This window comes from Anolis carolinensis, chromosome 1 (genome assembly GCF_035594765.1).
Source record: "Anolis carolinensis isolate JA03-04 chromosome 1, rAnoCar3.1.pri, whole genome shotgun sequence".
Taxonomy (NCBI): Eukaryota; Metazoa; Chordata; class Lepidosauria; order Squamata; family Dactyloidae; genus Anolis; species Anolis carolinensis.
Window position 1 is genome coordinate 66,447,695 of NC_085841.1, and position 27,110 is coordinate 66,474,804.

Below are 27,110 nucleotides of genomic sequence, written 5' to 3' on the forward strand. Positions count from 1 at the left end.
CAAGGGAGCTGTTTATTATCTTCAGCAGCGGGTCACGTAATCCCTCCAAGCAGGATTTTACTAACCAAGAGGGACACGGATTGAGGGACCAAGTGGTCGGTCTAGCTGCAGCTATGAGCCTATCGAGAGCCTCTGCGTCCAGTGGGATGAACTGGTCGAGGGTGGGCCCAGCAAGTGGCCACGGAGTCTCAAGTTCTCTCATTGTATCAGTTGTGGCGGGGAGGTCCCGGCGTAGTAGTGAGATCTTGTCAGCAAAATAGCTTTGAAAAGCCTCGGCTGAAGGGGCCTGATCATCACTTTTTGGGTTGGTAGGAACCGTCGTTAGAGATCTAATTATTTTGAACAATTTTGCCGGGCGTGAGCTGGCGGACTCTATCAAAGAGGCATAGTATACTCTCTTTGCTTCGATGGTAGCATGCTCATAGGACTCCATAAATGCCCTGTAAGCTGATCTCGAAGCTCTGTCATGAAGTTCTCGCCACACGCCCTCTAGCCGTCTCTTTTCCCGCTTCATCGATCGAAGTTCCTCGGTGAACCAAGGAGACCGATTTCGGCGGGGTTGGAGAGGGCGTCTAGGGGCGATCTCGTCAAGTGCATTGGACAGCCTGATGTTCCACATGTCCACCTGCACATCGATTGAGTCGCTGACAGGCTCCAGATCCTTCAGAGCATTCTGGAACCTACTAGGTTCCATAAGTCTTCTTGGGCGAGCCCAAATCGGCTCGGCGCCCTTGCCAGGTGGGTAGGCATGCTCCAGCCTGACTCTCAGGGCACAGTGATCCGACCATGGAACCTCTAAAATAGAGGCTTGGGTCACTTGAATTCCTGCGCTGAAGATCAAGTCTAGTGTATGTCTGCTTGATGTGTGGGCCCAGTACTGCAGAGCAAGAGTCCTAGTGTCTCCATGGTAGACACTAGGTCCATAGCCGCTGCTGAGCAAGAGTCCGTATCAGCGTGGACATTGAAGTCCCCCAGGACAACAAGTCTGGGGAACCTCAAGGACCACTCCGACACAGTCTCGAGCAGCTGGGATAGGCTGTCTGCTGGTGCACTAGGCGCACGGTACACCAGCAGAAAGGCCATGCTCTCAGGGGAATCCTACACCAGACCAACACATTCAGTGCCAGAGATGTCCACAACAGGAACTGCCCTAAGAGAAAAGCTTTCTCGGGAGAGCATAGCCACCCCACCCCCCCGCCTCCCACTCCGCATCTGGTGGGTGATTACATAACCTGGAGATGTTATTTCCTGGAGTAGGATCTCGTCCCCCTCTTGGATCCAGGTTTCAGTGATACACACTAGGTCAGCTCCCTGGTCAGTAAGAAAATCTCTGATAGTAGCAGTTTTATTCCTTATGGACCTAGCATTCACCAACACCAGGGTAGGAGGGGAGGAAACTGGTCGCCTGTCATAGGTGCACTTGGGGATAGGCCGCAGGTCAGAGGGGGGCCGAGTCTTCCGTCGCTGTGTTTGTCCAACCCTCTCTTTAGCCTTTTGTCTGTTCACTCCAAGCCTTGATAAACTACTGCTCCCAAGGATAATGTCACCCTCCCCACACAACCTAGTTTAAAGCCAGGATTGTCAGTCTCTGAGCAAAAACATTCCTTCCTACTTCTGTGAGGTGCAGCCCATTTTGTGCCAGTAAGCCATCTTCCTGGAAAAGCAGGCAATGGTCCAGGAAGCCAAATTGTTCTTTCTGACACCATCCACAAAGTCAGTTATTCCCCTCTACTATTTTTCTCGCCCTGCCTGGGCTGTGTCTTACAACCAGGAGCAGAGATGAAAAAACCACCTGAAAAGAGAGCTTAGCTTGGGAAAGTGGAAGGGAATGCCTCCAGCTGGAAGAGAAGATCCCATGCAGTCATGAGAATGAAATTTCTGGAAACGATTTTCCTGAATGAAGAATGACATTGCACAAATGGGCAAACATCACAAGTTCAAGTGTCTTCTAAGCTGCCAGATCTCTTTTTAGTTAAGAAATTGTAAATACCACCTGCAGTTTGTAGTTTGGCAAGGTAATAAAGCTGTATGCTTTAATTCTGCAGTGTATCTGAACCTTCGCAGGGACATAATCCTAAAATCTGGGCATCCCAACTGAGAAGGCCTTGTAACACGTCCGACTTAGCTGCATTGCAAAGGACAGCTGGAGATAATACAAACCCTCCAGTGTTAGCACAATGGCCAGATAGGCTTATAGGATAGATGGAAGTCCTTTAAAAATACTGTTCCTTGAGTATTTAAGGACTGAAAGTGGCTAGTCTTGACATAAAACAGAGCACACATGAATATTGCCCAGATTCATGTTCATTTCATGTTCAGAAAGCAATTGGTGTTTGGCAAAATATTTCCCACTATGGCTGGGATCTCATGGGCAAATTTATTGTTGCCAGAGTTTTGAAGGCAGACATATTCTCTTGAGACTTTGTGGGTGATTTACTGATCATACTTTTGAATAAAACACGGATTTTTTTTCCCCTTTTGTGGGTTGAATTCCTGTTTCCAGTTACACAGTCTGTTTAACCTTTCCACCAATGAACATTATTGCTTACACAAATGTCATGATTATAGCAGCTACTGTTGCTATAAAAATAACTATTCCCATCTGTGCCCAAAGAGTTTGGATCAGAGAAGGAAAGGGTGACTATTTATTCTCAATATAATGCATCTAATGAGTCCTTCAGCTCAATGGTTGCAATCCTCTATTGGGAGATGTGACAAAAAGATCTGTCACCTTTATCCTCTTCCACAACTCATTTGTCTCTTACTGACTTTGCTCCTTTCAAAAACAACCATGTGGATGGCGGAGAATAGAGACAATGGAAAAACATTTGGCTATGTCCCTGTTGCTGGATGAAAAACAATGTCATCATCTAGAATTGATGGGGAATCAGTGGTTCTCAACCTGTGGGTCCCTTGGTGGGTCCCAGCTGTTAGGATTTCTGGGAGTTGGCCAAAACATTTGGGGACCCACAGGTTGAGAACCACTGGGCCACAGGAACTTCTGTATTAGGACAGCAAATGACAGGTGAACCTCGATGAGCTGGGGATTATTGCACAAAGAAAATGTTGAATTTCTCTTCTGTAATGACAAAAATGGGCTGGCATATGTTACTGACTGGAGGTGAGCAAATGAGAATTGTGGAGGTCAATGCAACCTCTGTAGCCACAGAGAATAATATTATAGGGAGCGTTTGCCTAGTGAAAGAGCTGAGCCTTACAGCAGGCAACAGAAATCACTAAATCCAAATTCTGTAGCAACAGCTTCCAAGTTCTCTCTTGTATACAGTTGTCCACATGCATACAATTAAGATGAAAAGTGCCATTGGTTTAGTATTGTAGCATTTAAGGCTAAGGAAGCCACCACAGCTAATGGTAAGGAATGATAGGAGTGTAATTCAGGAATATCAAGTGGACCACACATTCTTCACTACTAACATAAATGTTTTTGTCAGAGAGCCAGACCATAGCATACTAAAGTCAGCTCACCATATCCATAGATGTTGTATCCATGGATTTCATGGCTTGAAAATATTCCAAATGAAATAAAATAAACTTCCAAAAAGCAAACCTTGGTTTTTCTATTTTATATAAGGGGCATATAATTTTTACCATGCCATTGTATATAATGTAACGTGAGTATCCACAGATTTTGATGTCAATGGGAGGTCATCAAACCCCAGTGAAGACCAAGGGACCACTGTAATTTTATTTCCAATGAATATAGAACATGTGTATCAGGTAGAATACCATGTCTGCCCTACATCTGATAAGAAGCATAGTGTTTCAGTGAAGCAGTGGTAATTAGATTCAAAGTCCTCTAACTGACCTGTCTTTCTTGTAGTTTGTTTATAGAAGAACCAGACAAATGATATGCACTGCCTTTAGTTCAGCCATTCTCCTTCCCTGAAATGCAAGAGAAAAAAATTAGGACTTTCAGGACTGTGTTCTTTAATGTTTCTCCAAGAGACTCTGGTTAACAAAAACACTGCAGTTATTTTAAAATGCATCTCCTTATGACATCTATTTGAAAATGAAGTGGAATTAACTCAGTTTCAATGAAGAATTCTTGAAATACCTTTTCCTGAGGTTGCTGTTGTTTCTGCATGAGTGTATGAGTGTGTATCCTACATAGAAAAGTGTATTGTAGTATATATCAGTATACATTTACCTCATTGATATGTTTCTGTTCTTTGGCTTTGGCATTTTTAAAACTATATAACCCACACCAGTAAGTTATCAGTGCTTATGTTGTTAATTTAATGGACATAACTTCCTGCTATATCATTTGGAATGTGTAACCTGGGTTATATCTGGGTCTCTTTTGCAGTTACATACAAATATTAATGCCATTATGTACTTTACAATACAAATAAAATAACTAAGAGAAAGCATTCCAGTCATCTAGATCAGCAAAGGCTAAGGCTGAAACACTTGTCAGCTTTGAAATGCTGGTTTGGGTCAATGGGGCTGACTTTGGGTAAATGTATATGTGTGTTTGTGTGTGTGAGAGATGAAAGAGTTTATGATAGGGATAGAACTTTGACATTGTTGCATGTCTTCAAGTCATTTCTAACCTATGACGATCTTAAGGAGAAACTTTCACAGAGTTTTCTTGGCAAGATTTATTAAGAGGGGATTTGCTTTTGCCTTCCTCTGAAAGTGTGATAATGTGTTACTCAATGGATTCATTTCTGAGTAGGGATTTGAACCCAGGGCTGTAGCCAAGTGTGGGGGGGGGAGGTTAGGGGTTCAACCCCCCTCCCGAAATATTTCAAGTTTTTTAAAAATAATAATAATAATAACCTAGTTTACTCATGAATTTTAACTGGTTAACCAAATCCCCATGAGTGTCCACTGAACTTATCTGTCTTGAGTGTACACTGAAGTTTATTGAGGGAGCCTGATTTCTAAATTTGCTAACAAAAAGTTTCAACCCCCCCCCCCCCCCCACCACCACCACCACCACCACAATTTTTTTTTCTGGCTATGTCCCTATTTGAACCCTTGTCTCCAATGTCGTAACAACGACAGCACCCTATCTGTATGGGTGTCAAAATGAGGATGTTTGCCAGAGACCTATTGAGTTGGCTGTGTATTCACGATCTCTATGCAGTTCCTAGGGGTTGATGTGGCTCTGTTCCCCTATCAACTGAAAAGCAGCTATCTGACATTTCTATCCCAATCATGTGAGGTAAAGTTTTCCTTCATTCCCAAAATAAAGTTTGAGCATCCTTTATCCAGAATTCTAAAATCTGAAATACTTTAAAATCCAAAATCGCCCATTTGCTTTCTGATGGTTCAATGTACACACCTTTTGTTTCATGCACAAAAATATTAAATATATTGCATGTAAAATTGCTTTCAGGCTAAGTATGTAAGGCGTACATGAGAAAACATGAACTTCATGTTTAGACTTAGGTCCCATTCCCAAGATATGTCACTGTGTACAGGTATTCCAAAATCTACAAAAATCCAAAATCTAAAATATTTCTGGCCCTGAGCATATCAGATAAGGGATATTCCATCTGTATCTAGCATTTCAAAGAGTGAAATACTAAAAATCAGTAACACCTGGAGCTCTTGTATATATCATGTTCATACTCCCATAGTAACTTTGCTTCTCTGTTTCTTTGGATGCCTAAACTGTGTTTCTAAAGGTGCAACTGAGGTTTAGGTTGCTGCAATGCTCGTTTATTTTCAAAGAAACTGCATCACATTTTTTAAACAAAAAAAAAAACCCTTTCCCACCCCACCCTAAAATAAATGCCTTCTTTTCTTTGTAAAGAGTCGATTACTTCTTTTTCTCAATGGCTACCAGTGCCTGCCTTCCTCTTGCAGCAACCCTTAGGTTCCCCTGCAACAACATGCCAGGCAGCAAGACCAACCAACCACCCTCCTCCCACTTTCAGGCCAGAATGAGGCTCGAGGCATGCGGGAGGGGCTTTTAAGGAGGACAGCCTAGACCAGGGGTCCCCAAACTTTTTAAGCAGGGGGCCAGTTCACGGTCCCTCAGACCATTGGAGGGCCGGATTATAGTTTTTTTTAAAAAAAGCTATGAACAAATTCCTATGCGTACTGCACATATCTTATTTTGAAGTAAAAACAAAAACAAAAAAGGAACAAATACAGTCTCAATGTTAATAATAATAATAATAATCATCATCATCATCATCAAAATAATAAAGAGGGTTGGAAGAGACCCCTTGGGACATCTACTCCCTCCCCCTTTTGCTTTTGTGCATCACATCATAATCAAAGCACCCCTGACAGATAGCCACCCAATAACAACAACAACAACAACAACAACACCATAATAAACATGGTTGGAAGAGACCCCTTGGGCCATAGAGTCCAACCCCTTTCTCCCTTTGTGAACCAAAACATAAAGCACCCCTGACCAACAACAACAACAACAACAACAATAATACACTAAAAATCAGGGTTGGAAGAAATTGCTAGCCTTCAAGAAAAATGAATCCACGACAGGGCTGCAAAGGAGGGAGTCTGTGTGGCAAGATAAAACGGGAGCCCTCTACCTTTTACCACAGGCATGCCCCTATTGTTGTTTCGCCTCCTCCATTGCAGGAAGGCGCATACCAGGTGAGGGAGGAGGAGGAGGAGGAGTGTGCGAGGTGAGCGAGGAGGCAGGAAAGGCACGCATCTTTCCCTCCTCTCTCGTTCTGTGCAGGCCTTCCTCAGCGGTAGCGAGGAGGAAAGGAGGAAAGGCCCACGCCTTTTCCTCGCCCCGTGAGGCCCTTCCTCGACAGCGGGAAAGTTGCGTGCGTGACGAGGAAATGGCGTGCGCCTTTCTCACTTCTCTCACCTCACGCGCACCTTTCCCACTGCCTTCCTCGACGGCGGCAGCGGGAAAGCTGCCCACGAGGTGAGGGAGGAAAGTCACATGCCTTTTCCTCGCCTCGTGCAGCTCTTCCTCGGCGGCGGCAGCGGGAAAGGTGAGTGCAGGGCGAGGAAAAGCCATGCACCTTTCCTCCCTCACCCTGCGCTCACCTTTCCCGCTGCCTCCCTCAGCAGCGGCAGCGGGAAAGCGCCCCACGCAGCGGGGGAGGAATGCCTTTTCCTCCCCCCGTGCAGCCCTTCCTCGATGGTGGGAAAGCTGCCCCTGGGGTGAGGGAGGAAAGCCGCACACCTTTTCCTCGCCCCGTGCAGCCCTTCCTCAGCAGCGGCAGTGGGAAAAGTGCCTGTGGGGCGATGGAGATAAGAAAGGCATGTGCCTTTTCCTCCTTCTCCACACTACATGCACCTTTCTTGGCGGAGGAGGAAGGAGCCACCACCGCGGGGGCCGGATAAATGGCTCCGATGGGCCGGATGTGGCCCGCGGGCCGTACTTTGGGGACCCCTGGCCTAGACCATTCCCCTTACATGAACATCCACACTGATTGGCAAAGGAGGCAAGCCCAGGCTAGGCTGCTCCTCTGCAAACAAAGTTTGGTGGCTTTAAAAATGCTTTGTCATATATCCGATGAACTTACGAGCCCATTAAATCAATGGTCTCAAACGTTTCGAAACTGAAAGTGTATTCCGAAGTGCCAAACCGCATCAGAACTCAATTTGGAACCCTTAATAGATCTGATTTTAATCCGATTTATGATTATTGCGAGGAATTTGCACATCCTTAGTAGATAGTAGTGGGCTAAGGAGCCTCAGGAAAAGTGCTATTATTGTGGAACAAAAATTGAAAATGGGCAAAATAAAAAATATTGGGAGCAAGGATTTGTTTTTATTTTGTGCAGCAATAGCAAATGTGAGTGAGTTCAAGATGAAAGTAGGAATATGTTCAGATGGCTGAGTTTCTGGATCAGATTTCTTCTCAGCCTTTTTAGCTTATTGTGAAAGGTTTTCACTCACTCTGTCAGCAAAGGTTCTCTCCTGGTTGGTTTCACCAACTGTCATGGTCTGGCCTTGTCAACATGTCAGAGATAATGCAATGTAGAATCTTCATTGGCCAGGATTTGGTTGCACCCATTTTTAAAAAAATATTTTTTAGTTCCAAGAAACTGCTTTCAAAGGGGGAATATGAATCCAAAATTGGAGAAACTGGGTCCAAAAAGGCAGAAAATATCAACTTTAAACTGAGGAGTCTAAATTAATATGACAGAATAAACAAGGAATTTGAAATAAAAATTTCATATATATTCCTGCATTACTTATTACATCAAGTACATTCATAAACAATTATGTTATTTTAGAATAAAACACTGAACAATGGACACATATTTAAAGTGCAGTTGCAATTCAAAGTGCTTCACTTTCCTAAAGTAAACACGGCAGCATTCCTAGAGTAACTGTTACAAATTCGAGAGGTTTGCATTAAAAGTGAATTGTCACAGAAGATTCCTGTTAAGCAAGATGTTACCAGGGAAGTTTAGCAATGCCGTAAATCACAGTATTCTACACAGAGTGTTGTTGGAGTTTGCAACCTTTCCATTCCCACAATAATAGTGTTTAGATTTCAGAGCTACGCTGAAGGATGTTTAGATTGCATGCCGCTTACCATGCCTACACTCAGTGGTATTTTTAGATTGCACGTCATTTTTAGTTGCTTGTTTATGGTAACTCCCTGTTTGTTTCTGTGTATGTTTGTTCACACCACTCTCTTCCTACATCATGTAGCTTTTCTTTGATTTCGGATCCCATCCACTCTCATACCTCTTTCTGCCTGTCCTTCATGAAGCATGGATGATAAAAGCTCTCTCTGCTTGAGATGTTCCAGCTTTCCTGATACTATTCATTCCTTTTTGGTGGTCAAACCAGGAACAAGCCATGAGAGAAAAGACATAGATTCACCCAGAGAAATAATTGTTCTTTCCATACATCAAGGGAACCACTGATCTCATAGGGAAGCTGATGAAGAAACACAACCTACAAACCATATACAGACCCACTAAGGAAATCCAACAAATGCTATGTTCAGCGAAGGACAAGAGGGATCCTCTCACCTCTACAGGAGTCTAACGTATACTATGACGCTATGGACAAGTCTACGCAGCATTGCCCAGACACGAATCAAGGAACATGAAAGGCACTGCAGACTACTTCAACCAAAGAAGTCAGACATAGCAGAGCACTTGATAAACCAACCTGGACACAACATATTATTTGAGAACACAGAAATGCTGGACCACTCTAATAACCACCATGTCAGCCTACACAGAGAAGCCATTGAAATCCACAAGAAAATGAACAATTTCAACAGAAAGGAGGAAACCATGAAAATGAACAAAATCTACCTACCAGTATTTTAAAAAACTCTAAAATCAGAACAGTAAATAAGGAACAACATTCTGAAAGCAAAGAAATTCCTGACATGAAACAAATCGAGCACAGCTAACACCCCCGAACAAAGGATTCTCCCAGACAAGAAGAAGCCAGGCCTAAAAGACTGACAGCAACCCGGTGATTCCGGCCATGAAAGCTTTTGACAATACATGCAAAAACTTTGTTTTTGCGGTCTGCACAAAAGGTTAAAAATGGCATATGAAACGTTAAAAATGGCACATTGAAAAGTTTAAAGTTACAGGCACAAAAACAAAGTTTCTGGAGTATAACAACTACAGTAGAGTCTCACTTATCCAACACTCGCTTATCCAATGTTCTGGATTATCCAACGCATTTTTGTAGTCAATGTTTTCAATATATCATGATATTTTGGTGCTAAATTAGTAAATACAGTAATTACTACATAGCATTACTGTGTATTGAACTACTTTTTCTGTCAAATTTGTTGTATAACATGATGTTTTGGTGCTTAATTTATAAAATCATAACCTAATTTAATATTTTCCTTAATCTCTCCTTATTATCCAACATATTTTACGTTGGATAAGCAAGACTCTACTGTACTTTCAAAGTAAGTACCTCACAATTAAACAGGAAATAAAACTTTCAAATTTTGTTATATAATATTATTATTCACTAGCCAGCATTTGTGAGTAAAACTATTCATATGTACTGCATGAAAATTACGTTTGTTTACTTTCTCTGCTAGATATTATGGGGGATGGGGGTGGGATGGAGTGACTAGTGAGCCGTTCATCCTCTGCCCAGCACATTTCATTGGGAAATCCATTAAATCTCTCAAATTTCCCAATAAATGTTCCAGTCCCAAGTCCTCTTCAGATAAAGCTGAAAAAGATACCTGCCAGAAATACTGGCGAACTGCTACTAATAAGTGCAGACAACATAGAGCTGAGGAAACAATCATCTGATTTAGTATAAGGTGGCTACTCAATCCCATATTGAAGTTTGGCCTTCTTTCCTCTCAGATTAAAATGAACTGGAGGACTCATCATGATGGTTCACATAGTTGCATTCCCAGATGGATGGATGGATGGATGGATGGATGGATGGATGGATGGATGGATGGATGGATGGATAGATAGATAGATTCATAAAAACAAAACCTTTTCAACAGTTTTATGAAATCATATGCAATACTGGTGAAACATAACATTCTGCAACATATTTATGCAAGAGACCATGGCAGGGGGTTGGATGGAATGGCCCTTGTGGTCTCTTCCAACTCTTATGATTCTAGGTGACATTTGCCATCTGGGCAACAGTACAAAGATGCTCTCCCAGTGCATGTCATTTAGTTTGAGAGGCACTGTACTTCCAGGGGGAAATAATTGTATGGATGTATACATACATATCTGTGTGTGTGTACATGTATGTATACTTCTTGTACCATGTTAGAAATAGCACCTTCCTTAGTGTAATTTCTGCTAGTTTAGAACTACATTAGCAGATATTTCACTAAGGCTGGATCTACACTTGCCTATATCACAAGATTTGATCCCAGATTATTTGCTTATCCCAGATTATCTGGCAGTCTCGACTCATATAATCCAAATCAAAACAGATAATCTGGGATCAGATTCTGGGATATAAGGAAGTGTAGATCCAGCCTAGGACAGTTCCTTTTCCTAATGCTGTGCCTCTTCTTGAAACAGTTTCCCTCTGTCTCCACAGTAGCTTTTGCCACAGCTCTGACCCCACACCTCCCATAGCCTTTGATGGTTTGTGGGATGTGTTAGGAGTATCTTCATGTCATTGCTTAATGGCAACTGTCTCTCCCAGACCTCTTACATAAAAATGCAGAGAGAACATTACACCTTCCCAACATAATAATAATAATAATAATAATAATAATAATAATAATAATAATACATTTTATTTCTTGCCCACCTCGCCTCACGGCTCGAGGTGGGTTACAACATTGGAAAACACACGTTCACCTAAAAACATTCTTTAAAATAAATATATTAAAATGTATTTTCAGAAGATACATATTAAAATACACAAAACAGAGATTAAACATAAGATGCAGGTTTAAAATTTGTAATTAAAACTGTCTGGGTAGGCCTGCTGGAAGAGATAGGTCTTCACTTATAGCTTAATTTGTGACAGCTGATCTAGCGTTCGAAGCTCTTATGGCAGGCTGATGAAAATGTCCTCTGAATGACGGTCGCCAGTCGGGTTCACACATGATTTCATGCAACTGTTGAAACTGCCTTGTTATTAATGAGTCAACATGAAAATTACTCTAGCTTTCATCTACTTTAAAAGAATATATTTTGTAAAGCTAGTGGATCTTAATTGTCATTTAAGACCAAACCATCCAAAAATACTTTTCCTTACAGGTGGGAGACTCATAATGATCCAGTTTTGCTGGAAAAAAGTTCAGGCTTTATACAACTAAACCAGAGATTGCAGCAAAACTCAGAAGGGTCAGTATGGCTTAAGGAAGGGGCAGGTAACATTATTGTTCCTACTGAGCAGAAAGCCTCAGTAAATGCCACTCAACAACTTTCATTCCGTTGTTGTTGTTGTTCTTGTTGTTATATTTATACCCCGCTTTATCTCCCCAAAGGGGACTCACTTTCACTATATCTCTTTCAGCACTGTCCATAAACCACAATGTATTACAACTTTATTTAGACTGCAAAACATCTGCATATTCCTATGGCACGAAGCCCCATTCAACTTTGTGTGTTTGGTTTCTGAGAAAACGCACACAGCAAAAATCTGTGCGTTTGACCTGCTGCAGGACCCAGGAATTATTCATATGTGAAGCTTCATCCTTGCAAATATTTTGGGGGATAAGAAAAAGCAACACTGTATTGCTCTTGTTCTTCAAGGCCTGCAATTACCAAGAAAATGGGCCCAGCTGTCTGTACCTGTACCAGTGTGGCACAATTCTGGAAAAGGCATTCCAAGAATAGGCACATGTTAAGGAAGTGTCTGTTCATAGTTAGCTCTTTGAGGGGATGGGAGAAGAGCAGCAACTTAAAAAAAAAAAATTCACAACAGGAAAAGTTATGTCAGTTTAACAGTGAAAGCAAGCCCTTACATTGTAGGGGAAAGTTGGCCAGGAAAATGATTGGAAGATCAAACTTGTTTTCTGCCACCAGTTTGTCATCTCCTCTTCTGATACACGAACCATGATCATGCGACTGTCCTGGGCTGCCAGCCTTTTATCAAGTACGCTATTGTTTGGGAACAACAGACTTTCTTATCAGATGAGCTATTCAGTTTTTGGACAAAAAGATGCACTTGTGGTTTTTGATGCTCTCAACTCATGCTCTGTCATCATCACCAGCTCCTCTTGGAGAGCTGGCACGAGAGGCAGTGGTCCTTTGGAAAGACAAGGAGAAGTGCCTTGCCCTAAAAGGAAGAAATCTAGGAAAGGAAGAGACAGAGTCAGCGTAGTGTAGTGGCTTGAGAGTTAGACTATGACTCTGGAGATCAGAGTTCAAATCCCTGCTTGACCACAGGAACCCACTGGGTGATCCTGGGCAAGTCACTCTCTCTCAGCCTCAGGGAAAGGCAAAGGTAAGCCCTTTCTGAACAAATCTTTGACAAGAGAATCATGTGATGGCCTCACATAAGTCAGAACTGGAAGAATGGCTTGAAGGCATACAACAATAAAGTATTCACCACACTACAGACCACATCCACTGGCCATATTATAAGCAGGCTTTCTTGACAGTTGGATTCATTGTTATGTTGAATAACATGCCAGTAAGAAATGCGTACAATTTTCTCTTTGTATTCAACATCCTGGACTGTTTCTTAGAAATTATGTTGCAGAGAAAAATCATGTGATCTCTGTTTTCTGCACAGAGAATTCATGGGTTTGGGCAAAAAAATGTTTTTTTCTGCAGAATAATTCCCATGAAACACTTTCAGATGTTTTAATACAGAGGAAGATTATTTATTTTCATTCACAGTGAAGAGAAAATTAATTTAATAATTCATTGTAGCATGTGAGACCTAAATACTTGCGGATTTACATATCTAGGCCTGGCAAGTTAGCTGTGCCCATGGGGGATCATTGCACAAAGAGGTGTAGGATACTCCTTCCTCGGTGACACACGGTTCAAGATTTGTAAGTTCCTCCACATTTCTGTAAGTGATAACAGGATTCGTGTCTTAGGTCTAACCACAGATGTGATTGTAATTGGAGTGTGGTGGCCAATGCTGAGACTACTACATGTAGGTTGTACACCGTGTTTGATGAGGATAGCAGTTTGGTGGATGAAGATAGAAAGTTTGCTGTACACATGGTAAATACTGTTTGTACTATTGCTGCAACAAAAGAAAAATAAAAGCTTCACAGTTGGCTTGAACAGCTTTGTTTCTGTGTTGTACTTGTTTCTGAGGAGACCACTTCACAGCAAGAAGGTATTTTGCTCTCTAACAAAAGTGAAGAGTCCTTCTGCTGTACATCAGGAATTTTCAAGCTGTTTTGAACCCCTGACAGGGATTTATGCTTACATATTCTGGCCACAAGAACCTCTGAGAAACCCCTACCAGTCACTCATCCAGCTGTTGGTAGGTAACTCCAATATTCAGTATTCTGAAAATATTGCACTAGCATCAGCAACTCATGGCATGCTGTCATGGGAGACAATGTTTGATGTGTAACCCCATTAAAAAGTAATGGGAGTGGCCAAGATGAGCCCTGTCATTAGGCAAAGTGAGGCAGCTGACTCAAGCATCTGGTTTGAATGGTATGGAACTGTTAGCTGTTACCTTATTGCTGTTTATTTTTAATGTCAAAGACAAAGATAAGTGTGTGAGAGATATCCTTTCTTGTCAGAGAAAGCACAAGAGATACTTTAACTGGGTCAGTTGGAGTAATTTGCTGTTTTAGCAGAAGCAGCCCCATACCCTCCAAATGTCTTTGGACAACCCCATACTTGTCTCAATCCAGCAAGAACCATCTCAGTTAATCTTCTGATGTCCCACTCTTGCTTTTAAAATGTCCTCGGTTTATTTCCCCTTTGCCTTCAACTTACTATACTTGCTGCAAACAGGATTCAAGGTAAAAATGTACTTTGCACTCGGTTAACTCAACAGTGAAGAGGATGGGCAGAATCTTGTCCTTCCCTGTTGGCTCAGGCAAAAGCAAATTTCTGCAGTCTCTCTATGCTTTTGTGTTCTTTCTCATTCATACCTTTTGCCATCTTAAGACCCTTCTACACAGGCCCTAAAATGCGGAAGAAACCAGGATAAAAGGGGGGGGGGGAGGTAGCTAAATTACATTTGCCGAAAATGTGCACTGGATTTCATTAGGGGCTGTAAAACATGGGCAAAAAGATACACTTAAAATTTGATTTCAGCGAAAAAAAATCACATATTTCTATCATCCTATATCCCTGCACTCAAGGAAAAGACGTGACTTCATTGCTATATGTTGGTGTGGACCACATTTTAAAATACTGAAACAGCTGATGAGGGCTGTAAATAAATGGAACCACAGACACACAGGTGGCTAAATGGAAGCACAATTGGAAAGCAATTCCCATGAGAACTCTATGCAACCATTCCTTTGTTCTGATGTTTATGAAATTAAACAGAGCTTGAATGTATACAATGGGCACCAGCATGACAGGCAAGTGACTCCAAATGGAAACAGGGTTCAAGAAGGGGAAATTAAAGACAACAGGAGGATAAGGAGAGATAATGACAAGAAATCTGCTTGTGTGTCCATTAAGATATCCATATCAGTGCTTATGAGATCCAGCGTATCTCGGAGAGTCAATTAAAAATAAAATAAAAATAAACATGTGGAGGATGTCCCTGTCCATCTTGCGAATTTCTAAAATCCACTGTAAACCAACACGTTGGGATGCTATGGGAGCAGTTACGAGGACTGATAGCTTAGAGTTTGGACTTGCTGTCAGGTACCATGATTTTTTTTAGCCCCAATTATTTGTCCCAAATTATGAGGCTCCCTTAACCACATTGATGTTGCTTGACTGATGTTGACTATTTCCATACATAAAAAAGGTAAAGGTTTCCGCTGACGTTAAGTCCAGTCATGTCTGACTCTGGGGGTTGGTGCTCATCTCCATTTCTAAGCTGAAGAGCCAGCGTTGTCCGTAGACACCTCCAAGGTCATGTGGCTGGCATGACTGCATGGAGCGCCGTTACCTTCCCGCCGGAGCAGTACCTATTGATCTACTCACACTGGCATGTTTTCGAACTGCTAGGTTGGCAGAAGCTGGAGCTAACAGTGGGCGCTCACTCCCAGGATTTGAGCTGCAAGTTCAGCAGCTCAGTGCTTTAACACACTTTGCCACCAGGGCTCCTACATACACATACATACATACACATTTCAAATCTTAAACAGCTGCACATATGGCTACTGTGAACATTTAAAGCAGAAGACCTTTATCAAGCAATTAATGCAAGAATTCTGTATTAAAGAGGAAATATAAATGCAGACAAAAAGTTGAACTTTAAGAATAATTGGTACAAAATTAATTTCATTTTTAAAAAGGCTTGTCCATTTCCTCAGGTTTTTCTGTTAAGAGAGCTTTGAGTTGCATGATTTTTATAATTTGCCATCTATGTGAGTGATCTGGGATTGAAACATCATGCCGGTTTGGTTCTTAGGTCTCCTGACAGAAAAAAGAAGTGGTGTCAAGGTTGATACACTGCAGGCCAATAAAGAATATTCACAGCTTGGTACAAAATAAAAAGCCCTTCAGTCTTATCAGATTTCTGTGATACTTTCAAAGGAACTCACTCACTGGGAGCTGGGAAATCCAGTCCAAGGAAAGGGACAGAAAACAGGTTGGATTGATGTCAACAATCTCATTTTCATTATGATTTTTCCCGCGAAGAGAGGTTTTATAAGCTAGGAAGCTCTGCAGAGCTTAAAACTAACAAAAAGTATTTTATGGGACATTTTACAAGTATTTCTTAAGAATGAAATGATTCACTCTATTGGCATCCATCAGTCCAAAGGGTCAGGGATGAGACATACCTGCGGGAAACCTCTGAGAAATTGTTCTTCGCAGTCTATTCCTCAATTGATGGCAGGCTGAAATTTAATCTAATGTTAGTTCCCTTAAGTATGTCCTAAATCAAACATGATTTCACTGCTGTTTTCCAGAAAAAAGGTTTTTATACTACTCATGGCAAGTTTTACTGAACACAGAGTATTTAGAGCCGAGAGCTGTTCAGCAGTGGAAATTTCTGCCCCGGAGTGTGGTGGAGGCTCCTTTTTTGAAGGCTTTTAAGCAGAGATTGGATGGCCATCTATCAGGAGTGTTTTGAATGTGATTTTCCTGCTTCTTGGCAGGGGGTTGGACTGGATGGACCATGATTCTATGATTCTAAGTATTTTGGTCACCAACTCCCAAATTGGCTATACTGGTAATCTAAAAGTACCTGACCCTGTTTGATCTTGGAAACTAAGCAGGGTCAGCCCTAACTAGGATTTGGATGGAAGACTGCCAATGAATACTAAGTGTTGAAGCCTCTATTTCAGAGGAAGAAACTGGCACAGTCACCTCTAAGGATTTCTTGTCTAAGTAAACCCTGTGTAATTCATTGGGTCAATTGAAGATACCGCAAACTAGTTATAAATGTGATGGCTTACTAACCAACATGTGAAGATTGTGTTCTCTGAGTTGCTGTGTGTTTTCTGGGCCATATGGCCATGTTCCAGAAGTATTTATTTATTATTTATTTATTATTTACAACATTTCTACCCCACCCTTCTCACCTGAGGGGCCTCAGGGTGGCTTACAACAACCTGAAAAATTCAATGCCACACAAAATCAGTAAAAAACAACAACATATTTAAACCCATTAACAATAATCCATAAAATACATTATTCAAGCTTAAAAATATATAATTAATTACTTCCATTCTTCCATATATATATATATATATATATATATATATATATATATATATATATATATATATAGTATTATACCTCACAACCTCTGAGGATGCCTGCCATAGATGTGGGCGAAATGTCAGGAGAGAATACTTCTGGAACACGGCCATACAACCCGGAAAACACACAAGAACCCTGTGATTCTGGCCATGAAAGCCTTCAACAACACATTGTGTTCTCTGCTTCCCACTGGTGGAACTGTTGTGATGGTTCTTGAGAATCCTGTCTCATTGCATGGTTTGAAACACGGAATTGTCTTTCCACGTGGAAGTTCAAGCAGATTTGAAAAGTGATGCCATGCTCCCCTCTAGTGGCAGGTTCAACAGGCCCCTTGCTCCTCAGTTCCACCTTCCCATTTATGAGACAGATTTACTATTATAGTATGTTATAACAAAAGCATTGTGCAAGTGTGTCTCTTTAAAATAGTGAAATGTCAAACTCCACAGTGAGGTAGGCTGTTGCTTTGCCAGATGTGTGAAACTGTATCCCAAACTGGCAGGTTATGTTATCTGCCAAAATGCCTATACCAGAATAAGTTGTTGATATTTATAGATAGATAGGTTGCACGTGGGGAGAGATTGGGAGTGAAGAAGGGAAGGGGAGAAATGCTTGTAAACAGTAGTGGCAAAACTTAAGGAAAAGTATATAAGGATCACTTGTGCTGATTTCTTGCATAGTCTAGCAGCTCTGATCTCTGGAAACAATATCCCATTTGGAGTATTCCTGAAAACAGTATAATGGAGTCCAAATGTATAAATATTTAGAGCAAACTCAGAACATTTTGTTGCCTGAGGCAGAGCAGCAATTGGCATCCTGATACACATACTCTCAGCCAAGAGATATCTCCCTGTCATTGGCAGTAAAATATTACAGTAAATTAAATAGAAAACAATTTGCTGTCTTTTCTTGACACCCCAAGCTTTACTACTGAGACAGTGTTCACTTTGGCTACTGATGGTCTCTAAACAGTGCTCTGAACTTGGTGCGACTTTTAAAAAAATGACAAAAACTCAGAACTCTGAGCCTCTGAAACAGAATGAATTTGGGTTGCTGTGAGTCTTTCGGGCTGTATGGCCATGTTCCAGGAGCATCCTCTCCTCACATTTTTCCCACATCTATGGCAGGCATCCTCAGAAGTTGCCTGCCATAGATGTGCACGAAATGTCAGGAAAGAAAGCTTCTGGAACATGGCCATATAGCCCAAAAGACTCACGGCAACCCAGTGATTCCGGCCATGAAAGCCTTCAACAATAGAAGCAATATTTCTGATGCATTGTCCAAACAAAGTACTTTTAAATAAACAAATCAGGCATTTCTTTGAACATTTTAATATATCAGCATATTAAATCCTTCAGAGGATTTACTCTGCCATATACCGTATATACTCAAAGATAAGCCGAGTTTTTCAGCCCTTATTTATGAGCTGAAAAAGCCTCCCCCGGCTTATAATCGGGTCAAGGTCAAGCTGGCAGCGGAGCCTGGAGGCTGTTGATTGCAATATATGATATATTTATCTCTCAACTTACCCTCCCTTATCAGTGTTTTATTTTCCAAAGCCTCCCTGGCTCTTAACCAAGGGAATATTTTGAAAAGGGAAATAAGCCCTTGCAAGTCAGGAAGAATATATATATATCCATCAATCTTATAAAAGCATTTTCTCCTGAAATATTTGTTAATCTCTGCTACAGATATATAGGCATTTCCCCCTGCAAGCCTTTGCAATCCCTATGTACCTTTATATTTATATCTATCTATCTATCTAGCTACATTAATTTTATATATGAATTTCCCCCTCATATGTTTGCAAGTCTTTGCAAATCCTATAAACATATAGATATCTAGAGATTTCAATGTATCTGTATATCTGTATCAATGTGTATACATTATTTTATATATGAATTTTCACCTCACATGTTTGCAAGTCTTTGCAAATCCTATACAGATATAATTATCTATATATAGAGAGATATCCAGATAGATATATATGCATATAGATATGTAGGGCTTGCAAAAATTGCAGGGGAAATGCACATACACAAACACATATAAAGATTTCTAGATAGATATAAACATAAATATATAGGGCTTGCCAATATTGCTGGAGGGAAATGCACATATATAGAGAGAGGATTTGCAAATGTTTAAGGGGGAAATGCATATGTGAAATTATAGATCTATATCTAGCTCTGCATTGTTTATGTAGGCATTGAATGTTTGCCTGTTACTATGTTGGAAGCTGGCCTGAGTCCCCATGCGGAGATAGGGCAGGGTACAAATGAAGTTGTTGTTGTTATTATTATTATTATTACTATTATTATTATTATGTAATTGTTAATACCATATTGTTTTTGTTGACCCTACTTTTCCACTTACAGAGCTAGTTTACTGTTTTTCTTTGAAATACGGTAAATATTGAAAAACCTTTAACCTACTGATGCCTCAATATAATTTCATTGGGATCTATTTTCATTTTGAAATTTATCAGTAGTTGCTGCATTTTCCACCCTCGGCTTATACTCAAGTCAATAAGTTTCCCCAGTTTTTTGTGGTAAAATTAGGTGCCTTGGCTTATATTAGGGTCGGCTTATACTCGAGTATATACGGTAATCTAGATTGTCAAAGCAGATAATGCACATTATCTGATTTGAACTGGATTATATGAGTCTACAGTGCCATATAATCCAGTTCAAATCAGATGATGTGCATTATCCATTTTGATAATTGGAATTAAATAGCAATGTAGAAGGGTCCTGAGTAACAAAGTATCCTTATTTTTACATGCTGTAAATCCACAGCAGTTGTTAGTTTTCAAGAATGACTGCCTACTGTTATCTTGTTACAAATGTGCATTGCATTATTCATACACACATCTCCTTAGCTTAACCACAAACCTCCTTTACAGTGGAGCTTTGCAAGCAACCTTTTCATCTTTACCCTTTTAATCTATAACTGTATCCAACTCCAGACTAAATTACAAATGTATGGTTCTTTCTGTGCCAGTTTTCAGTGAAGGGAGGCATGTGGTGAAAGAGCAATGAGAAAAAATTCCTCACTTTTGGAAGGGACTATTAGGCAGAACAAAATAGTTCCTGTGAAACCCAGTAGAGTAGATACTCAATATCAATAGGTCCTGCATCTATGAACTGAACGAATTATGGCTTGGTTTTTAAAAAGAAAATCCAAAAAGAAAAACTTGTTTTCCCCAAGTGCTAAGTTGACACTACTGTAGACTACAACCATTTCATAGACCCTTAGGCTCATTAGGGTCCTTTAGCTATCTCCTACAATAATTTGAGGGTTTTTTTTCATATTTTATATAAGGAACACTAATTTTACTACTCCCATGTATATAATGAGATTTTGGAGTTGGGGTCCATTTAGGGTTTGAGGAAATGAATCAGTAACAAGTTCTCACGGTGTTTTCAATTCAGTTACTGTGGCGCAATGGGTTAATAGTCAACAATATTAAAAAATGGTATTCATACCAAGCTAAATAATTCCATAACTATCCCACAGACATTTATTGTGATCCACTGGAGACATGATTGGCCTGCTATTTTGCTGCTCAGCTGCTATTGTAAAATAGAGGGATCCTGACTTAATACATTTTTTCTTGCATTATCCAAGGAAACTGGCATTGCAGCTAGACTATAATCCAGGTATGGACAAAAAAAATTGGAGAGAGATGCATTGCAGGCCAGGCCAGGCGGGCCATCCTGGGAGACTGGACTGCTGACCTAAAGGTTGGGTTGCTGACCTGAAGGTTACTGGTTCGAATCTGCGAGATGGGATGAGCTCCTGTCTGTCAGCTCTAGCTTGCGGGGACATGAGAGAAGCCTGCCAGCAGGATGGTAACACATCCTGGGTAACGTCTCTGTAGATAGCCAATTATCTCATGCCAGAAGCAACTTGCAGTATGTTCTCAAGTCACTTCTGACACGATTAAAAAAACTGAAAAATATCTAAATGGCTGACATAGTTCCTTTGCATTTCAGACAAAGCAAAACTAGAGTTTGTCATCCGTTGCTGATCCCTTTGGCTGGATTCGCCTCATCTGGAACAATTTACTTCAATTGAGAGATTTATTTTCTTAAAATTATCTGGCCCACAACATGGAGAAGCATTTAAAGAATATTCTGGTTGTTTCATTTGGATTCTTTTTTCTGTTTACAGCTTATGGAGGACTCCAGAACCTGCAGGTAGGTGGACTTTAGGTGTTTCATTAAAGATGTCCAATCTGACTATGAAATATATATTTTGGGAGGATATGTTTAAAGGTGTTAAAGAGAGGCTATTAGGTGAATGGATTCCATAATGAGAATGGAGCCCCACAAATGTTGGGGGTGCTTTGAATGCAATTTTCCTGCTTTTTGACAAGAGGTTGTACTGAATGACCCACTCTAAGATTCTATGAAATGCCAAGTGAAGGGAATAGCCGACACTATACTCACCAACATTTCAGAGGTGAGGGCATGTATGGCTGAACAACATCAAAGTATGGTTAGGATAGGAAACAACATTAATGAGGAAGACCACAAAAGCTAGAAAAATCTGCAGCACTTTGTTTTTGCCTCGCCTGCTACTGCCTCTCCTCCCTGCTGTTAACTGAATGGAAACTAGACATGGGTCTGAAATTTGTCTCATCCATTTGATTTGTGTTTCCATTTCTTACCATCCATTTGGATGCCATGGAATGGGAAGGCCCCTCCTGGAACAAAAATCAACTGGATATGAAAGGCAGGCAGGAGTAGGTACCGGCTCCAAGCATGCTTTTCAAATTGATCTAGGCCCAAAGTGGCGGGGCTTGGCAGGGCCTGCAGCTGAGCATCAAGTAATGGGTGCTCCTTACTTGGCACTCAGCTGCAGGCAACCCAGCATTTTGGGCGTATGGCTGCAGGCTTTGGGCTACGTGCTGGGCCTCGCAGTGCCTGTAGCTGGGTGCTGAGCAAGAAGTGCTCCTTACTCGGCACTCAACTGCAGACCCTGCAAAGCCTGGGCACATAAACTCAAAGCCTGCACATGTAGGCCCAGGTGCTTTGGGCCTACAGGTGAAGCCCCCCTCCCAATAATGGGCTAAAAGAAAACGGATCTTTCGACACTGAAGACGAAGAGCAAATACCTGCCCTCCCAATTTTGGGAGGCTCAGTTGAAACAGATCACGGGTCCCACCGAAAGCCAGGACATGAAATGAATCAAGGTTTGCCCCGAATGCACACGACTAATGGAAATTGTTTTTGCATTTTTGTAGCCACTGAAGTAAGCCAAGGACAAAGGAGGAAAGTAGGAGGAGGAGAGAGAGAAACTGGGAGACTTTAAAAAATAATGAAACAGCAAAGAAGATAGAGATTGCTCTACTTTTCCAAAGGAAAGGAAGGGAAAAGGGAAAGGGAAGGGGAAGAGAAGAACCCACTCCCTTTTTGGTGGTCAGGAAAGTCATGATGGCAGCAATACTTACTGTGTCAAATGGGGCACTCCCATCTTGGAAATGTATAGTTTTCCAAGGGCACCAAAACAAAATATGACTTTTTCCTCCTTTCTATTGAACTTCAGCGACTCCGGCAAAGGACAACATCGGCAAATGAACCAGCAACCACCAACCTTCCTCCAAAGTTTATTTTTCATTTTTAGAGCAGGGGTCCCCAAACTAAGGCCCGGGGGCCGGATGCGGCCCTCCGAGGACATTTACCTGGCCCCCGCCCTCAGTTTTATAATATAATATATTGTATATACATATAATATTGATAATAATATTATAATGTAATACTATATAACACTAATAATAATACCATATAATAATATTAATTATATATTCTATATTACATATAATATTACTAATAATATTACAGTATAGTGGTATAGTTCAATATAGTAATATATAATGCTAATATTGTGCTATGCTAATAATATAATATATTGTATGTACATATAATTTGTAAGCCACTCTGAGTCCCCTTTGGGGTGAGAAGGGTGTGTTACAAATGTAGTAAATAAATGCAGTAAATAAATAAATAAATTTTAGACTTAGGCTCACCCAAAGTCTGAAATGACTTGAAGGCACACAACAACAACAACAACAACAACAACAACAACAACCCTAATTAACTTGACTATCTCATTGGCCAGAAGCAGGAGCACACTTCCCATTGAAATCCTGATAAATATATGTTGGTTAAAACTGTTTTTATTTTTAAATATTGTATTGTTCTTTCGTTGTTGTTGTTGTTGTTTTTGCACTACAAATAAGACATGTGCAGTGTGCATCGGAATTTGTATTTTTTTCAAATGATAATCCGGCCCCTCAACAGTCTGAAGGATTGTGGACCGGCCCTCGGCTTAAAAAGTTTGAGGACCCCTGGTTTAGAGGGTGTGCCTATCAAGTTTGAAAATAACACCAAACCTACAGTCATAGTCTAAATTCGATCTCACTGCTTTTGGAAAATGGCATTTATAACCTTTTGGAAAAACACCTTTTGGAGATCATAACTTTTTAGAAAATGATGACTTTTCAGAGAAGACACAAAAATCCTTTAGAGTAAAATCTTCTCTGTGGTATACAATCATATATAATTATGCAAGGCAATGGTTTCAGTTGTTGGACTGAATAACCTGTTATATTTGATCTGTTAGGAAAACTGAGATTTGCCAGTGCATAAAAACAGTAGAGCTTTCTTTAGAAGTGTTTTTCAGTGCCCAAATATATATATACTCTCCCATAAAACATCTTTTTATGTCATGCACTCAAGAGCCAAAAAGAAGTAGACTTTGGTAAAAAAAATAACATATTTGATTTACTCACAATATTCATGTGTTCAGTATACACAGTTACAAAACTTAGCCCAGTTTCAGATATGTTTAAGATAATTCTCTGTGCCATCCGGTCAGAGCATCTCTCTTGTAACAAAACAGCTATCAACAGGTCACATAGTCAAAAGGAGAGAATGAGCGAGTGAGTGATAGAGAGAGAGCAGTTGGCCTGCAGCCCCGTTAATAACTTATCAGAAACCATATCAGAACATACATACAGGAAATAGTAAGCAACAGGATCATAGATAAACATTACTAGAGAAGATTTGAAGAAGGTTGTCATTTCCAACAACTATTGCAATTCTGTAGTGTCAAGAGACAATTGGGGGTTCAAAATAGGAGGCAGAAACTGTGTAAATGATATAAATTGTGTAGTATTTACTCCTGTTGCATCCATTTTATTTTGTATTTATAGAGCAGCCTCCATTCTGTAAAAGGGCTGGGTGTCACCTCAGTGAGTGTGATCTATGCAGCGCTGATCCTATCTGCTATGTTTCTCCCACCCATCATCATTCAGAAGTTGGGATGCAAGTGGACCATTGTAGGATCGATGTGCTGTTATATTACATATACTCTAGGCAACTTCTATGCCAGCTGGTAATACTTCTCATTTACTTTATATAAGATCTGAAATGCAATTCTCAGGATTATCAAATACTTCCCTCCTATGTAGCATACAAGGGAACAGTCATAGCAAAAAGTCCAGTGTGAAAAAAGTTTCATAAACAAATAGAAAGGTATCATACCATGTTTCCCTGAAAATAAGACACTCTTATATTAATTTTTGCTCCCAGAGTTGTGCTAGGACTTATTTTCAGGGGATATCTTATTTTTCCATGAAGAAGAATTCGCATTTATTGTTGAACAAAAAAAAAAGAGAACATTTATCATATATTGCACAGTTGTTGTCATAATAAACCAGCATAATCAGACAAACTATCAAGAATTTCTTGTTACTACCATTATATCCATGTACGTACATTTACTGATCCTGCATGCACTGGTGTTCTGTTTGGCGGGCATGCTTCCAATAAAAACTTTGCTAGGGCTTACTTTTGGGGGAGGCCTTATATTTATCAATTCAGCAAAACTTCTACTAGGTCTTATTTCAGGGCATGTCTTATTTTTGGGGAAACTGTGTGCCAGCTGTGCCCGTACCTTGGGAAGCCTGACTTGGCCATGGTGGTCCACGTTCTTGTTACATCCCGAATAGATTACTGCGATGCACTCTACGTGGGGTAGACTGTTCAGAAGTTTCAACTAGTCCAATGGGCGGCAGCCAGGTTGCTAACTGGAGCAGCATACAGGGAGCACGCCACTCCTCTGTTCCGCCACCTCCACTGGCTGCTGATTTGCTACCGAGCACAATTCAAAATACTGGTTTTGGCCTATAAAGCGCTAAATGGTTCTGGCCCAGCTTACTTGTCTAAATGTATCTCCTGCTATGACCCACTGCGTAGTTTAAGATCTTTGGAGGAGGCCCTCCGAAGTGTGGTTGGTGGGGATGAGAGACAGGGCCTTTTCAGTGGTGGCCCCCATCTATGGAACGCCCTCCCTAATGAGATCAGGCAGGCTCCCTCTCTCTTGTCCTTCCACAAAAAACTGAAAACTTGGCTATGGGACCAGGCTTTTGAGATATAGATGCAACACTAATAATTATGAATTTACAACAAAGAACTGATAGATTTGGACTGAGACTCGGAATGCACCTTTAAATGTTTTAATGGATGCTTTAATCTCATTAATTTATTATTACTGTTGTATTGGAACTGTTTTATATTGGTGTTTTATAATTGGTTGTAAGCTGCCCTGAGTCCCCCTGCGGGGGTAAGAAGAGTGGGATAGAAATGCTGTAATAAATAAATAAATAGTGTGGAAATATTCTGGATGGTTGGCATCCTTATTGAGGTTCTTATGTCACATCTTCCACATGGGAAGGAGTGCAATTCTTCATGGCTCAACGAAGTTCCATATGCAGTATTATGCTATGCTGAACCATTTACCCTTGGACCTACCTGTTGAACCCCCCACATCCAGCCATTCATGTCTGGAAGAAAGTGGAGCATTGCTTTCCCATTGTATCCCCTTAGTCACATGCTAAGCAATTACAGCATCCACTGAAGTCTCCCAGGGTCCTAAGGAAAGCTCAGCAGCTAAGGCAGAAATAGACACTTCTGCATGTGTATTTCTAATCACTGCAAAAAGCTAGCCATTTCTACTCTTATTTTCCATGAAATCTAGAAGAGTATGAGAACACTGAATAAATAAGCAAGTATATTATACAGTCTATTGTTTAACAAGGCCATGTGTGTAACTGCTGTTTGTGTAGCCTAGGAGATGGCTAACCTCCTCTCCTTCAGTAAACATGACCCAAAGCCAACTTAAACTAAGCAAAGGCCAGTAGATGCCACATCAAATGATGTGTGTTTTGAATATACAGTAGAGTCTCACTTATCCAACACTCGCTTATCCAACGTTCTGGATTATCCAACGCATTTTTGTAGTCAATGTTTTCAATACATCGCGATATTTTGGTGCTAAATTCATAAATACAGTAATTACTACATAGCATTACTGAGTATTGAACTACTTTTTCTGTCAAATTTGTTGTATAACATGATGTTTTGATGCTTAATTTGTAAAATCATAACCTAATTTGATGTTTAATAGGCTTTTCCTTAATCGCTCCTTATTATCCAACATATTCGCTTATCCAATGTTCTGCTGGCCCGTTTATATTGGATAAGTGAGACTCTACTGTAGTTATACTTAAAAAGAAGCGGACAAGAAAAATGTTTATGTAAGATCATGTTATCTTGACACCTACATTTCCACTTGACTCACTACAAAAACAATGCAGATAATGTGAGTTTGTAGAAGACATCAAAATTCCTACATGTGGCAGGCATGCAGGTCCATAAATGAGTAGTCAATACAGTTTTACTTCATATGTTCTTATTTTTTGCACTTCTTAGAAAAGCGGTTCTCAAAGTGTGCTCCCTCTTCCTCCTCCCCCTCTGAGCTTTTCCACTTCTTTCCTGCTCCTCCCCTCCCGCCGCCTCCCTCGCCCCAAAAGCCTGTTTT

The 27,110-nt window shown here is 40.7% G+C and overlaps 1 protein-coding gene across 5 annotated transcripts in view; it reads left to right on the forward strand.

Annotated features, from left to right (window-relative positions):
- The window catches only part of LOC100565157 (protein unc-93 homolog A), a 58,622-nt gene that overhangs the window by 11,964 nt on the left and 19,548 nt on the right, over positions 1–27,110 (forward strand). For 2 of the 5 annotated variants that reach the window (XM_062976194.1, XM_062976199.1), the window contains exons 2-3: positions 21,218–21,421; positions 24,442–24,623. In XM_062976194.1, coding sequence (XP_062832264.1) covers positions 21,335–21,421; positions 24,442–24,623 — 269 coding nt within the window. In that variant the 5' untranslated portion in view covers positions 21,218–21,334. Of the gene's footprint in view, positions 1–21,217; positions 21,422–24,441; positions 24,624–27,110 lie in introns of those variants that run through there. The other 3 variants (XM_062976203.1, XM_062976206.1, XM_062976208.1) reach the window with 3 other exon arrangements.